The sequence below is a fragment of the Phaseolus vulgaris genome, chromosome 3, assembly GCF_051622355.1.
Source record: "Phaseolus vulgaris cultivar YP4 chromosome 3, ASM5162235v1, whole genome shotgun sequence".
Classification (NCBI taxonomy): Eukaryota; Viridiplantae; Streptophyta; class Magnoliopsida; order Fabales; family Fabaceae; genus Phaseolus; species Phaseolus vulgaris.
In genome coordinates this window covers 4665470-4680741 of record NC_143500.1, presented here as the reverse complement: position 1 = coordinate 4680741, position 15272 = coordinate 4665470, and the positions used below count along the sequence as shown (strand labels likewise).

At 30.2% G+C, this 15272-nt stretch overlaps 2 protein-coding genes across 2 annotated transcripts; both read right to left on the bottom strand.

Annotated features, from left to right (window-relative positions):
• Positions 1–2019: 2019 nt before the first annotated feature.
• Positions 2020–6510, bottom strand: SOG1 (NAC (No Apical Meristem) domain transcriptional regulator superfamily protein). Its single transcript, XM_090300492.1, has 6 exons — positions 6197–6510; positions 5325–5466; positions 4106–4292; positions 3545–4026; positions 2452–2829; positions 2020–2371 (listed from the first exon to the last, which is right to left on the bottom strand). Exons 1-6 carry the CDS (start codon positions 6202–6204, stop codon positions 2318–2320), a joined length of 1251 nt encoding a protein of 416 aa, XP_090156618.1. The 5' UTR covers positions 6205–6510; the 3' UTR covers positions 2020–2317.
• Positions 6511–11382: 4872 nt separating this feature from the next.
• On the bottom strand, positions 11383–13901 carry LOC137805751 (pectinesterase PPME1). The gene is made up of 4 exons (XM_068605677.2): positions 13407–13901; positions 12317–12523; positions 11992–12233; positions 11383–11618 (listed from the first exon to the last, which is right to left on the bottom strand). The coding sequence occupies exons 1-4, from the start codon at positions 13899–13901 to the stop codon at positions 11453–11455; spliced, it is 1110 nt and encodes a 369-aa protein (XP_068461778.1). The 3' UTR covers positions 11383–11452.
• Positions 13902–15272: the final 1371 nt, after the last annotated feature.

Sequence of the window (15272 nt, the reverse complement as noted above, 5' to 3'; positions counted from 1 at the left end):
GAATAAAATATTTAAGTGATTAATTATCATGTAGACATGTGTAGTAGCATTTAAAACTTTAATTTTAAATAAGAATTAATTTAATTATGCATTTAATTTTGAAGGACTAAATTAATCTTTAATAAAATTGAACCGTTTATAATTATTTTTAGCTTTTATTCCCATACATAATTTTTTAAACATACTTTCTTTTTTGTTGATAGAAAGTAAAGAAATTACAGAATTGAACCCTCACTCACATCTTATTTATTTGATGATCTTCTCTTGTGATTTAAAATACATTTTAACAGATAAAATGTGTTCCAAAAAGTGTAATTGTGTTGCTAATATTCCTTTTCCAAAGATACACACTATGGTAAAAGCCCTAAACCCTAACATTGTGTTACCTCATTTTAATGATCATAAAGAACATATTTTTCTGTGACCCTTTCTCAAGTTCTGAGAGAATTGAAGTTTCTAGGGATTGAACTATAACTTTACCTGCACTTTATTATACAATCTTCATCTCACAGTAGGTTATGAACCTCTCTTTGTAACCAAAACAAAAGAAATGCTGTTGTGACTGACCAAGCAAAACTTTATGGAAAACTGTAGAGTAATAGGGAAGAGTGAGTAAGGTTAAGCTACAAACTTATGAGAAATGTGGCATGATTCCTTTGACTACTCTTCCATGTCTGAAATACTTTGTTGTGAATTTTGGATAAGATACAATGGATAATGCAATCTAGTTGAAAGAGTGAGCCTGGTCACTGTCAAAGCCAGAGAGGTTTTGATGTCCCTTTTTGTCTGTGCCGACTAGTGAACAGCAAAGCCAGCATTAAGCTTTGGTCCATCAGGGAATCTTTGGACAGTTCATGAACAAACCCTTGCCAAATTACAAGATTTTGGTGCCATGTTGAAGGATTGGTGTGAGTTGTAATTCATTTTGATTCGGATGTATCAGTTCCAAATGGTCAAAGTTTTCTTGTGGATGGACCTTGCATTTTCTGTATTTGTGGTTTAAAGAAAAATGAAAGCTAAAATAATCTAAAGCTACTGAAAATTAAAAAGAAAAGAAAAGACACAAGACTGTTTTTGATACACAAATGCATGAGTTAAGACAAGACAAATATAAGGCAAGCATATGACAAGTCATACTGCATTATATGTACAGTATAAAATACAGCTGCTATAACATCCCAAAACACTAGCAAAAGCAGGATCAGACTTCAGTAGAATGTTACAGGCATCCATTTTGCTTTTATTAACTTGTCACCCTTCAGCTACCCAAAATAATTCACCTATATTAGACACTCAAAAGTTGTATCTTTGACACTCATTTTTGTCAGATACTTGATGGAATAACTTAGATATAGCAAAAGCTTCAGATTAATCATGTAACTGACAGAACTTGTTTACAGCTCAAGTATTTGGAAGAGCTTATGAAAAAAAGTTGAAATGTCCAAATCCTTTTTTAGTTTATTATAATAAATCCTTTAAGATAGTTTATGAAAACAGCCACATTTTCTCTTTGATCATGAAAATTAGGTCCTTGATACTCTACAATATTTGTAATTGAGTGCCTAAAATTAGTTTGTAGAAACTTAAAATCTATTACAAATATTGTAACAATATTATTAGCTCCATAGAGCCTATAAAAATTGTAAGAACTTAGACTTAGTGCATCATGAAAAAAATAACCTCCCTTAATGTTAACATTAATTCTACTTACACTGCTTGTTTTAAACAATTATTATAGCTTTCCTTTAATTCCTGTTAATATTTGTTATTTCGAACCATAACACAGAACATCTTTAAAAATGAACCCAAAGGGTGTTCAATGCAATTAATTATCCCTAGCATTCATTTATGAAGAAATGTGGAGCATCATCAACTCTGCCACAGTAGTGACAATGCTACTGGGTTTGAAGGTGGCAAGTTTATAGAGTCGATTAGGTTAGATTTGTACCACTGTTTTTTGAGCCTATCCATGTTGCATGTCCTTGGGTGGATGTTTAGCTAGGATGCAACACTCAAATGTTTTGAATTTGTGACCATCAATAACGTACTTTATAACATTTAATGGTTAAAATGCATAATCTCTCTTACAATAACTCCAACAAGCAAAACAAGGTATAATTACAGCACCAGTTGATCAAAGTATCAAGCAGTAAAGTTCATTGTCTTTCATAACAGTCCAATTAGACATCGAGTAACAATTGAGTTTAACCCTTCAGCCAAAAAAGGAAAAAGTTTTAGCCCATAATTAAGATAGGACGCTTAACAACAAAATGCAGTTACAAAAGCACTGTTTCCCTAGCTGAGGTGAAGAACCAGATTAGTTCACTGCCTTGTATCCCCAGGAAATAAAGCTGTCCTGTGAACCAAATTCCTACAAAAACAAGATAAAACGTTAGAATGACATTAGAATTATTTCAATTTCACCCAATAGTTTTGGGAACACGGAAATACCAGCTGACTTAGTCGAAACTCTGAAGAGGTATCATTCTCTATATTTGCAGGATCATTGACAAGATTTTGACACTCTTCAATATCCTTCTTCAGACATTCTGGTCCTAGCTGAGCATAAACAGAAAGACCAGGATTGTTCTTATGATCTTCATGTTTTCCATCTCTACTGGGAGACTGGCTGTGGAGGAGATCGTCACACAAAGACAGAGCATCAACCAGTTGTTGTGAATCCAACAGATTCTGTGACTCACTGTCCCACCATTTTTGGCCTTCCTCAGCATTACTTTCTTTATTATCCACCCCTTCATTATGCTGAGATTCAGTTGCAAGTTCTTGGTAATCCTCTTGAATTTCATATAAACAATCCATCTGAGACAGCTTTGGAATGAACAAAAAGAACACAAAAGAAAGGAAAAATCAACTTCAGTAAGTGGTATGTCATAATTTCACTAAACTACATCATAGCAGGTGCTACCTGGTAAAACAAATACCATAACTGCATGACACAGAGTAATAGAAGTTTAGCTATATGGTTAATTTAATTCCGGGACACTAAGAAGAGTGTAACTAACCAGCATGTACTTGCTGAGATAGAATCCACGACGTATAGTAGATGTAATAACACTACATAATTGAGCATCAATCTTTATCCATTGTTCATGATGTTCTCTAGGAACGAATTCAACAATTGTAGTGAGATGAGATTTGTAGCCCAACCCACTTGACCATAACCCGATTTTGGAAGCCCAACCCACGGAGAAGACAACTTGGGCGACGGTTGGACAGTTTTATAATTATGACAATTATATTCTTTCTCAATTTCTCTATTCTCAACATGATACCAAAGCACTACCATCCTCTATGATCTATTTGGTCACTAACAGGAAAACAAATATTAAACTTTGTGCATGTAAAGAATTGCTACCGAGTACAAATATCTACCTACATTTTAAAATTGTACATTCATCATCTTACTATTTTATACATATCCTCTACCGATAACAAAAGCAAAACAAACAATAACAGTAGTGTTCATGGAAAAGTATTAATAGGTAACAAATATTTGATAAGAGAATATGGTTGAAGGTTTTACCTGTGGAATTTCATGCGTTTCTTGTCCTTGGTCTAGATCTGCACTCTGCCTTTCATTGCAAAGAGCATCAAGAGTCACTAAGTTGGGAGTGTTTGGAACCACCTCCACAATTGTTGATTCGATTGCTTCAGGAACATCTTGGTCATCTTTATCACCCAATTTGACTTGTTGTTGGTAAAACACTTTAGAGAAAATGTACTCCCCATCATGTTCATCTTCTTTTGTTCCTAGGTGATATTCATGCATAACCCAATTAGTTTTTTCAACTTTTCCTCCTCTTCCGTTGTTTTCATACAGAACCATAATCTTTTTCCAGCCTTTTTGAGCCCCATTGAAGACAATCGGTTTAGTCCTTCCAGTCTTGTGCCAGCGGGCATCACCAAAATCTTGACTTGTTATTTTTCTACGCTTTCGGTTGCCAGTGTTGTAAGCCTTGATTGCTCTATGGAAAAAGTAGGAAGCACTTCCATCTTGCATAATACCTAAAATTTTCATCATAGCTTATTGTATTGATTGAAAAGTAATTGAGAATTCAAAATTTGGAAAACTTACACTACCAACCAGGTAAATTTTGAGGATGAGTATAGCAAATTCCATTATCTTCTTCAAGATTAGTAATAAATTCATCAATGAAAGGATGAGGTTTAGAATCTTCTACCCCGACTTTTGCAAGCAAGTGCCAGATTATCTCTTGATCAGATGGATCAAATTTGACACCTTTCGGTAAGCCAGGCCACTCTTGTGCTACCTATCACGAGACAAAAATTCAGATGTCAAAGCATTCATACTGAATTGTTAGACTTACACTAGATTAATGGACGAACCTTGTTATGTTTTTTAAGTTTTAACTTTCAACTAAATGCTAAATCAAATTTTAGGACATCCTTCTAGGAATTCAAACATGTAGAATGAAAAGTGAAAAGAACAAAAAGAAAATACTCTAGTAACAAAGATTGGTAAGGACATTTAGTTCATGAGTTGGGAAATTCCAGCCCAACTCAACCCTCGGATGTATAGATCACATTACAACATTTCATTACATACTACTAAATGAAAAGAAACCTACTAAGCACCACAAAATGCATACTTTATAATCATCCAAATGCTCTATTTTCAATCTTCTGATACAGGTTTCAAGCTGTCACTCACTCATTCTATGCGCAATATTGACCTAATACATTGCCCTATTTCAATCCTCAGAGATGTTGGCTTCATACACTCAATCATAACCTATGATTTTTTGCATGATAACCATGACCATTTTAGTGCAGAATAAGTACACTGAGCATTTCTACATCCAGCAATGATATTCAACATAAAAGATGAAATAGCATCAGATAAGCATATCTCATACCCAAAAGTAATAGACTTACGCTGCAATAGTTTGAAACTGAAAATAAGGGCAAAGAACTTACACTTTATCTTACAAAAGAGAACACTAATGTTACTCCTAATGAGATTAACATGGAACAAAAGTTGCTATGTACATCTAAATTTATATTTAGTTCAGTTAAAACAGCAACTCCAATATTACGTAGTTACAATTTATTGAAGTCTCGACAGCGGAATAAGTGTACCACCACTCCATTTTTGTTACATAAAAATATTTAAATTGATCTTACTGAATCAGTACAAAGTACAAGCAAAACATGCATAAATATGATGAAAATGGAGTCCAGATAAATAGATGCAATGTCTAACAAAAGAAAATGTACTGAGCTACTGATGATATGAAATCAGGAAATAAACAGTTAAATTTTAATAAAGAAACTGCACATACATCACTGTTGTCAATATCATGTTGACAATTTGGGCAAGGCTTGGTAGGATTGCTGTTCCATATAATCGTCTTAGGATCACACGTTCCTGATGCACATTTTATTTTGGTCGCAATCCTACTTTTGTCCACCAACCACGAAGGTCTGCATAACCAAGGGCATTCTCAAGACAAAATGTTAATTATTTGGCTGTGACAGCATAACTGTATAAAGCCATTGTGTGGATTTAAGCATTTAATTAATATCAGAACTCAACACATGCTACTAGTTCCTTTTAAGTTTAGAAAAAACAAACAGATACTAGTTCATGACCTCTTTATTCCAACTTGGTGAAGTTAAATCAAATAATAAGGTCGACATCAAAACTGTAAAGAAAACCCAAAAAAAGAAAGATAAACTTTTAATTGCTTCCATGATCATCCAATTGCATTTCAATCTTAAAACTATTACCAAGGTAGTTAGGGAAGAACCCAACACTGAAAATCAACCAAAATATGAAGAAAAAGGATAACTTTCTTCACATAACCTCACTTAAAACCTTCCAATTTTAGAACAGTAAACTACAGAGAGACAAACCCACCAACCAGAAACTCAACTATTACACAAAAAGCTTTGATTTTTCGCATAAAATGAACCCATGTACGAACTTCCACTTCTTTTTCCTTCATAGAACAAGGAGCACCACAGAGATGAAGCAACACACCCAGAACACAAAAAAGACATAATTTTTCTTATGATACTAAGTAACCCTATTTAGATCATAATAATGGCATTGCTGCAAAAAACAAGTTTGTACTATGATGTTCCAGAAGGAAAATCCTAAAGAAAAACAGAGTAAAAAATCGAACTTGATAAGCAAGAGAAGGTTACATACCCAGCCATAGGAGAGTGGTTGATGATTCAGTTCAAAAGCCTTCTTTTTTCTGCTTTTCTAGAGTCTAAAACTGCAAACAAACCGCGTAATTTAATATGAAATAAATAATATAAAAAGTGATTTAATAGTTTTTCCTCTCTTCATTGAAGTTTCTTTAAAATTTGAAAGTTCTGTACCAGTGAATGTGAATTGTCTTAGAATATTAAATTACATTAATAAAAAAAAAGGACAATGATTATTAAAGTAGTGAATGAACTAGTTGTTGTTGCCATTGACTGACTTCTCATATGCCTACGTGTTGTCTCCGAGTATTTGGGTTTTGAATATGATTGGCGTATAAAGAATACAAATTAAGAAATAAAAATAAAATAAAAAATCTCCTTATTTATCTATACCATTTACATAGGATTCTCTTTATAATGTTTATTTCTATAGACATTTTTTTTTATAATTTTATTTTTTATATTTTATAACTATTTTTTATACTTTTTAACTATCTTTATCTTTGTAAACATAATTAACTTTATTAATTTTACAATCTATGAATATGCTTCCTATGAACAAATAACATTATAAATATTAATAAAAAGTGTCTTACTACTATTTTCTATATATACATTCTTTTATCAACTTAATATAAATTTTAATAATTATATTTTTTATTATTTTAAAATGTAGATACATACCTAGTCGTATATCTTTCTACTAGTTTTACTCTTAAGTCATTACACTACTATTTTATAAGTTTTTTGAAAATTTTATTATTTAAGATTTTTTTTTTAATTTTATTCTATTTTATGCTTTTTATATATTTTACTAGTTCATGTAATTTTTTAAATAACACTATTTCATTCTTTTATTTAGTTTTACAACATATTAGCAAAACACATGCATTATTGCACATGTGTATTCAAATTTTTATTATATTAAAATATATACAATTTTATTATTTTTTAACTTTATTATTTTTTATAACTAATTAATTAAAAATATAATACAATATAAAAATAGAGGTTATTTAGATTTTTGAAATAAAGAAGAATTATTCAATTATTTATTTTATTAAATTAATAAATAAATTATTTTTTTATTCATTAAAAGGTAAAAACGTTCATCTAAAAATAAATATAAATATTTTTATAATTTTTTAGATTTTTTTTTCATTTTGTTGGTACTTTCTTTTATATATGTAGCTATTTTAGTTTATAAAAATATTACTTAAAAGGTAAATTTTGTTGACATCAAATAGAAGAATCCTTTTTGTTAATACTATAGATTATATCAAATAATTATATAAATAAAATGGTTCACTATAAATATTTAGAATTTGATCATTAAAAAGATGATACATCTTTTTCTTCTAGTTAATCGTTCTTCAAAACTATGTTGGTATTAGAAATCTTCACCAAGTATTGAGGGACTTGAAGTCCTCTTTCACAAATTATGCATTGCACCATAACTATTTATATACCTCATGGTTTTAGTACTTCTTTATAGCCACAATCATTCAAGGTTGAAGTTCAAGAACCTTCCAAGAATGAACTAAGCTCCAAGAAACACTAGTGTGGCTTCTCCGAGGTTAGAGACAACTGAAACCTTCTGAGCGATCTTCTTGGGTGCCATTAAAGTTCTAAAATGAAAAGTTTGGCATAAGAGAGAACATGGAAGTAAAAATTTTCACAAGAAGGCAAGCCAACAATGAAAACCTTAGGCTATACGAAAGGTTTTATGAGAAAGAAATTTGAAAACAAAAAATATTGTTTATGCTTCCCTATCGTGCATGTTGAAGTGATGTTGTGCAATGTTAAATGGCATGTGACATTTGTACCTTGTTTGTTATTCATTTGCATGTAGTTGAACTCTTTTTTTTACAGTCTTCTTCTAACTCTTCTTCTAAGGATGAGATCTCAATATCACCATGGGTAATAATCTGTCACAAGGGATAATGTGTGTACTTCACGTACATTTCCATCTTATCTTTCAAAAAAGGAAAGTCTTCTCCTAAAAACTGATGAGGGCCTCTTAAGGCTCCCAAGATGCTAAGAAAAGTCCATTCCAAGCATGTAAGAACACAAGACGTAAAGGAGAGAAACAAGATTCCAAGAAGGTGGGTCTTGGAATATTATTGAATATTTTTTGTTATTTTTTTGTATGGTTTTGTTACGGAAATGTGGAGAAGTAATCCTATCTAGGTTAGGTGAAAATTGGAGGTGGTTTGGTGGTGGGAAAAGGGGAATGGTTGAATATTCTAAGTATTATGCTTGATGGAAAAAATTAGAGAGTTCTTTGGTGTTTTGGTGAGTGTAAGTGGATGATGTATATGGTCGAATGGTGTTTATGCTTTTGGGATGTATCTTAATGGCTAAAGGAAAGAAGGGTTGAAGCTCAACATGATTACACAACAAAAGGAGTAAGGAAAAGTGAAGTATTTTCTTACCAAAATGTACACACTCTAGGGTAGGGTAGCTATAATTCTTGAAGGTCTCTTGAGACTCTTTTTGGAAGCTCTAAGAAAACAAGAGGAAAGAAGGCTCTTGGTAAAATTCAACTAAGCTCACCATTCTCACAAAAGAACTTCACTCATAAGATTTCAAACTAAAGTGTATTATATTATCAAATGTGTGTTTTACATGAAGAGGCTCTTTTATAGCATAAGGAGTTGTACAATGCAAGCCTTAAAGGAAAGTGTGGGACTTCTCCTAACACATGATCTCTTTAGGGTTGCCATATTCTACCCTAGGCTAGACTAATCCCAGAAAACAAACATGAAAAACTATGAAGAAAGTTGTCAAAAAGGCTATTCTAACCTATGCCTCTTTTAATATTATTTTTTTGTCATGCAGGAGGTTTTCTTCTATGTTTATTACACTTTTGTATTCTTCAATTTGTCTTTTTGAGATTACTTCTCTAGTTTCTTCTTTGATTGAAGACTTAATTTTTGGTTCTCATAAAAAACACAATAGGCCTAAAGAGGGAAACACCTTCAGCAATCAGATATGGTTGTTGGATTGAACGTTTACCACTAGACCAAAAACTATAACTTATAGTCAGGGTGCAATTCTTTCTACATAAGAGTGTAACAACTCATGTGTCATATTCGATTATGATTTGTTTTACCTGACATTCGTCACGAGACAATTAATGTCACTTGTAATAGAGGATACTTTGTGAAAAATTACCAAAAGTTTTTTAAAATAAAATTCAACATTTCCTTCTTATATTTTTCCAGTTTTCATAAAAAGAATGAAATAAAGCAATTGTATTATAACACAAAGTGCGTATGGGCACAACATTTATTGCATGCATGTAGAGGTTCACATACTCTCCATATATAAAACTAGGAAAAGGAAATACTTAAAAACCACTAAGACAATTAAGAACAAACTTCATCTAATACAAGTGATAGACAATAGACGATCTAACTAAACTTAATACAATTATATGTTCTCTAATAGATAATTTTTTGTTCTCTTAATCAAACAATCATGATTTATAATCAATATATCAAAATAAAAAAATGAAAATAAGGTAACATAGTTCTATATAAAGACATAATTAGGCATATTACAAAGTAAACATATAATTTAGTAGGCATGGTTAAAATGTGTGTATATACATATGCACACATACTTTTCAACTAAATTATTTAACATAATAAATTTGAAATATATTTTTTAAATTATTAATTATCATGATGAGTCTTGAATTTTCTTACTGATTTAAATTTTCATCAACATTATAATTTTGAAAAAATATTTATTATCATATTGAATTTTAGACTTGTTTGATAATTACAATTTTCATTTGCATAAATATTTTAAAAATTATTTATTATCAAGTTGAGTCTTAGACTTGCTGATGATTAATATTTTCATGTACATAATATTTTTAAAATTATTGATTATTATTGTGTTGTGTCTCAAACTTCTTTTGCATTTTGTATTGCACCAAAATAAACATACAAACTTAGAGGTTAGGTATGCTCATTTTGTAATATTTAGGAAGTGTGGATCAAATTTTTTCAAAGGTATGTTCTTGAACATTGTTATATATGTCTTATGATATCCACGTGTTGGAGTCGTCTTCAATTTGAAATTATGTCTTACCATCAATGCTTGTGTCTAATGTTTTCGATAGACTTTTGTCTAATCTTCTTATGCTTACATATAATGTTTCGATGGATATGTGTCTGTCATCTTGCATAAGTGTCTAGCACTTGTTTGTATACTTTGCTTGATTTTTATGCTTTGCATCTAACACTTCTTTCAAGTTGGGTCTATCTTCATTTACTTACATCTAACACTTTTTTGTAGAGTTATAATATTTATACACATGCATCTAGCCTTTTTTTTATAGACTTCATCTAACTTTTATGCATTTATGTCTAGCATTTTTCATAGACTTTGCCTAGTCTTTATGGACTTGTGTCTAGCACTATTTCATAGATTTCATCTACTCTTTACGCATATGTGTATGTCGCTTCTTTGTAAACTTTGTCTACTCTTTTTACACTTGCATATGAACTTCGAACTTCTAGTTTCAGAGACTTGTAATTTGTAATTTGTAATTTGTTACACTCTAAGCATTTTTTTAGACATGCCAAACAAGGTATTATATTTTATTATTGGAAATCTCACATCGACTAGAGATATAAAAAAGTTACGGTTTATAAGTTGGTTCAAATTTCACCTTACTAAGTCACTTTTGTGAGATTGAGTTAAATTTAAATTTTATTTTCTTAAGATGATATTAGAGTCTATTCTAATTAAGTAATTACGTTTGTGTACGGGTGGACAAAAAATCTAAATTGCCAAATCCAATTCATAATTAACAAAGTGCATTTAATCTAGATTTAATCTATTTTAAATGGATTTAAAAAATTCAAATAAGTTTGATCCATTTTATTTGGATCTGGATTGAATTTTAAAAATTCCAATCCATGACCACATGACCACTCGATGACAAAATCAAATGGTAGAAACTCAATTGAAAACTATAAATATGTTTTTAGTACTGAATAGAACAAAAACTTTTAATGGTGATTGAATTGAAATAGCTAATTTACAAAAGACATAAATACAACATCAATATATAGAGCCTAAAATTAAAATAAATAAAAAATCTATTATTACTTGAATAACAAGACATACATGAGTATTTGAAGCAAGAGGAATGAGAAGGCTATGAGGAGGAAGGCCTACATACACCACTTGTGTATTGAACTAATCAAAGTATGTACAACCATCTACTAATTAATTAGAGTTTGGGAGTTGGAGGAGGAAGTATCCATTTTGACCCTTCTATCATACCAATACCTAGGTATGGCTTAACCTCTGACTCACTCAGTTGCTTTGCCAATGGAGAACGCCCTCTCACATCTGAACCAGGTCCTCTGTTCTTATACTCCCCAAAATAAAGAGTTCTGCACTTTGGTAAAGTAACAATTGTTTAATCACAAGTTTATAAAATTAGAAAATGATTATTTATTAAGAAGTGAACTTTAAGTATAACTCAACTTCATATAATCAATTTATAAGGTGACACTACAAAAAAATCATTAGATAGAAACTAATTTTAGAGACAAAAAGTAATTAGTTGCTATATAGTGATTAAATTAAAGACCAGACAAAAAATTATTAGGTTTCTATATTGGTATCTAAAGTTCGATATAACAACAAATTATGTTTGATCTCTAAAATTTGTTTTTATTTAATGATTTTCTTGTAGTGTGAGGTTTGCATTTATTTATATATTATGAAATATCTTAATCTGTAGTCGATGTGAGATTTTCTTACTTGTCGAATTCAGGGTGATTGTTGTCACTCCAGGCTTGTTTGTTGAAAATGTTGGCCATGTTGCAGTAAGCAAAGATGACTGTGGAATAACCAAACCAGGCTCTTCCCAAGTAAGTATCAGATCCAGTTCCAGTAAGTTCACAATGTACAAAGGAGAACCCATTGTCCTCTTGCTTATTTTTTCTTGCTTGTGCTGTTATAAAAGTAAACCCTTCATCGCCAAGAGTTCTTATTTCGCAATTCTGCATCATAAAGTAAACCCTAAAGAATTAATACCTAATATTATTATACCTATTATGAAACTATATATATTAAATGGAATTACCACATATAGTGACTTTCCACTTCCAAAAATATAATCAACATATCCTTGAATCAAACAGTCTTTGAAAAAATGTCTATTTGCATCATCCAACAATGTGTCTTGGTACCCATATAGCTCGCAGTTATAAAATGTAGCTTTGTCTCCAGAAATTCGTAATGCAACTGCTTGACCTCCTACACTGTTTTCATCAGGTCTTGGAGCAGAGTTCTAAAACATCATCAAATTCATAAACCAGAGAGTCAAACAAAAAATTGTGAAAAGTGAGATGATTTGAAAGCACAACTATAATGTTATTTTTAAAGGGGTAGTAGTTGATGAATTAGAATTGTTCATCCTAATTCAGTTAAATGTTTGGTTTTGAATTTACTTCCAAATCACCATTACAAGAAAATCATGAAATAAAAACCGATTTTAGAGATAAAAAACAATTTAGTTACTATAATAACTAAATTAGAAACCATTTTAGATACTACAAAAATTTTGGTTTCTAAATTTATATCTAATTAGCAACCAAGATTTTTGCTACCAAATTTAGAATCTAAATAATTCGTAGTTAAAACCTTGGTAACTAATTAGATATCAATTTAAAAACTATTTAACAATAATAGAAACTAATTTAGAAACCAATTTTTTTTTGTTTAATTTCTAAAATGGTCTTTAATTTAGATAGTATTACAACTAATTAATTTGTCTATTTTTTTTTCTCTTATTCTAACTGTACCTTGATCATTTGTTTGTTTGAAATTTGTTAGTTGATGTATTACTTTGTTGGTTAACATTATAGTTGGTTTTTGAGGTTTAGGGTTTAAGAAACACTAAAATTTATTTTTCTGTATATTATTAGTTGTCAAATAAAAAATTTAGGGTTTAGGAAACACTAAAATTTATTTTTCTGTATATTATTAGTTGTCAAATAAAAATTTAGGATTTAGTAAACACTAAAATTTATTTTTTTTATAAGTATTGAATCAATTCTGAAATGGTTTATATTTATTTATTTATTTTTATTGATAAAAAAAAAACACAAAAAAAAAACCAATCAAAACAAAAGATATGATTAAGAAAATAATGAGATTAAGAAGGAACAAACCGATATTATAATGTTGGCAGCCACAAAGTAGTCTGATAAAACAATCAATGTGGCACTATCAACAGTGCCATATTGTCTTGCCGTGCCGTCATAGGTCAAGTTTGGCATGTTCCCTGGTTTCCCATAGAAGGTCACGAAAGGTTTTGTCTTCTCAACGGTGATTTTCTCATGGTAATTTCCTGGTCCAATATACAAAATCACACGCATGGTGTTCCCTGAAGGTATGCTTCTAAGGGCATCACTTATGGTCTTGTATTCCCCACTCCCATCTTGCATTACCTTCACAACCTTGGCACCTTCTTCAGCAGCCACTAATTTAGGGTCCAAGCTACCCTTTCTTTTCCTTAAAGTCCCTACATTACTTTGAAACCATGACCCTAATTCTGTCTTATCAGAAGGCATTGGTGTATCATCATCAGGTAACACAACCTGGGTTGTCAGAAAAACTACCATCAGAGTCACCTTAATGCTACAATATACATATTTTGAGGCCATACTTTTTCTTTTGCTTTGCTTTATTCATGCATGACTCATCGTAATTTATAACAATGGGTTGCAACACCTTAAAGTGTCTCGTTTAATTTTAATTAGTTCTTTAAGAACAAACAACAACTATTCAACTTAAAGGATTCTATATTTAGGATTGGATGCTGTTTTTCATAGTTGAGGGCTTCAAAATTCACGGGATTCAACTTACACTTGAATGAGTACACTGGTTTTTAAGTTTAAGATAACTATTTCAAGGAGTTTTGGTTTCTCGTGATACACGTATATAACTTTAAATGGAACAGATTTTCTCTGCACAAAAAAAGAAGGAAAAAGTTTTGTTAATACTGCAATCAGTGAATAACACCATTTAATAACCCATTATAATAATATTATAGTATTTTAAATTAAAATGAAAATAGTTAAAATATTAATTTATTTATTTGGTAAGAGTTTATTTTTACTGTGTCACGGTCCGCACAAAAAATACACACACCATTACAAACTTGGTCTACTACATCAAACTCTTTTATGTTCAACTAAAACATAAAATATCAAAAAAATGCAAAATTTACGTTGAATGACGTAATCGTTTGACCTAAATTTTGAATTTTACATCTCGCAGCATCGATAAATTGTTATGTGAATTTTATTTAGAAGGAAATATTTATTAAAAATAAAATATTGAATAACTCGGATTAATTATCAGATGTCTATGATCATTTATATACTTAACAATTAATTTATTTAAGTGGTACGAAATTGTTTTACACACTAAACAAGGATTCAGTGTCGGAGCTAAGAATCAATAAAGAGTGAGATGATAGACAAGTAGTGTGGACCAAATTCACTCTCAACGTTACCTGAAAAATAAAATATAATAAAATTGTATTGCATCGACCAAATTGATGTAGATAAAATTATTTTTTGAATTATTTGTAAAGAATAACGAAAATTAGACTAAAACATTACTTGAAATAAAAAAATATTGACGCAGATAAAAATATTTTTTATTATTTTAAAAAGTTGTGTGGGTTGGACCAACACATAATTATGATTTTTATATTAAAATTATTTCGTAAGTGCAAAAGGTTGGGACGAACATGGTGTTAACTTTTGATTTGTGTTCTAAATGATACCATATAATTTTTTATGATAAGTAAATGTAATAGAAATAATGTAATTGTGAATGTGATTATGAGTGTTAAAATTGAATTGAAGGAGTATTATTCTTTTTTATTAATATTTGATATTTTATAATATTAAAATTATAATTTTTTTGAAAAGATTAAGAAAGAAATGAAAAAGGAGAGATAAAGACAGTTGAGTAAAGATAATAATAGGTAAAAGGAGTACGTAAAAATAAATAAAAACTAGTGA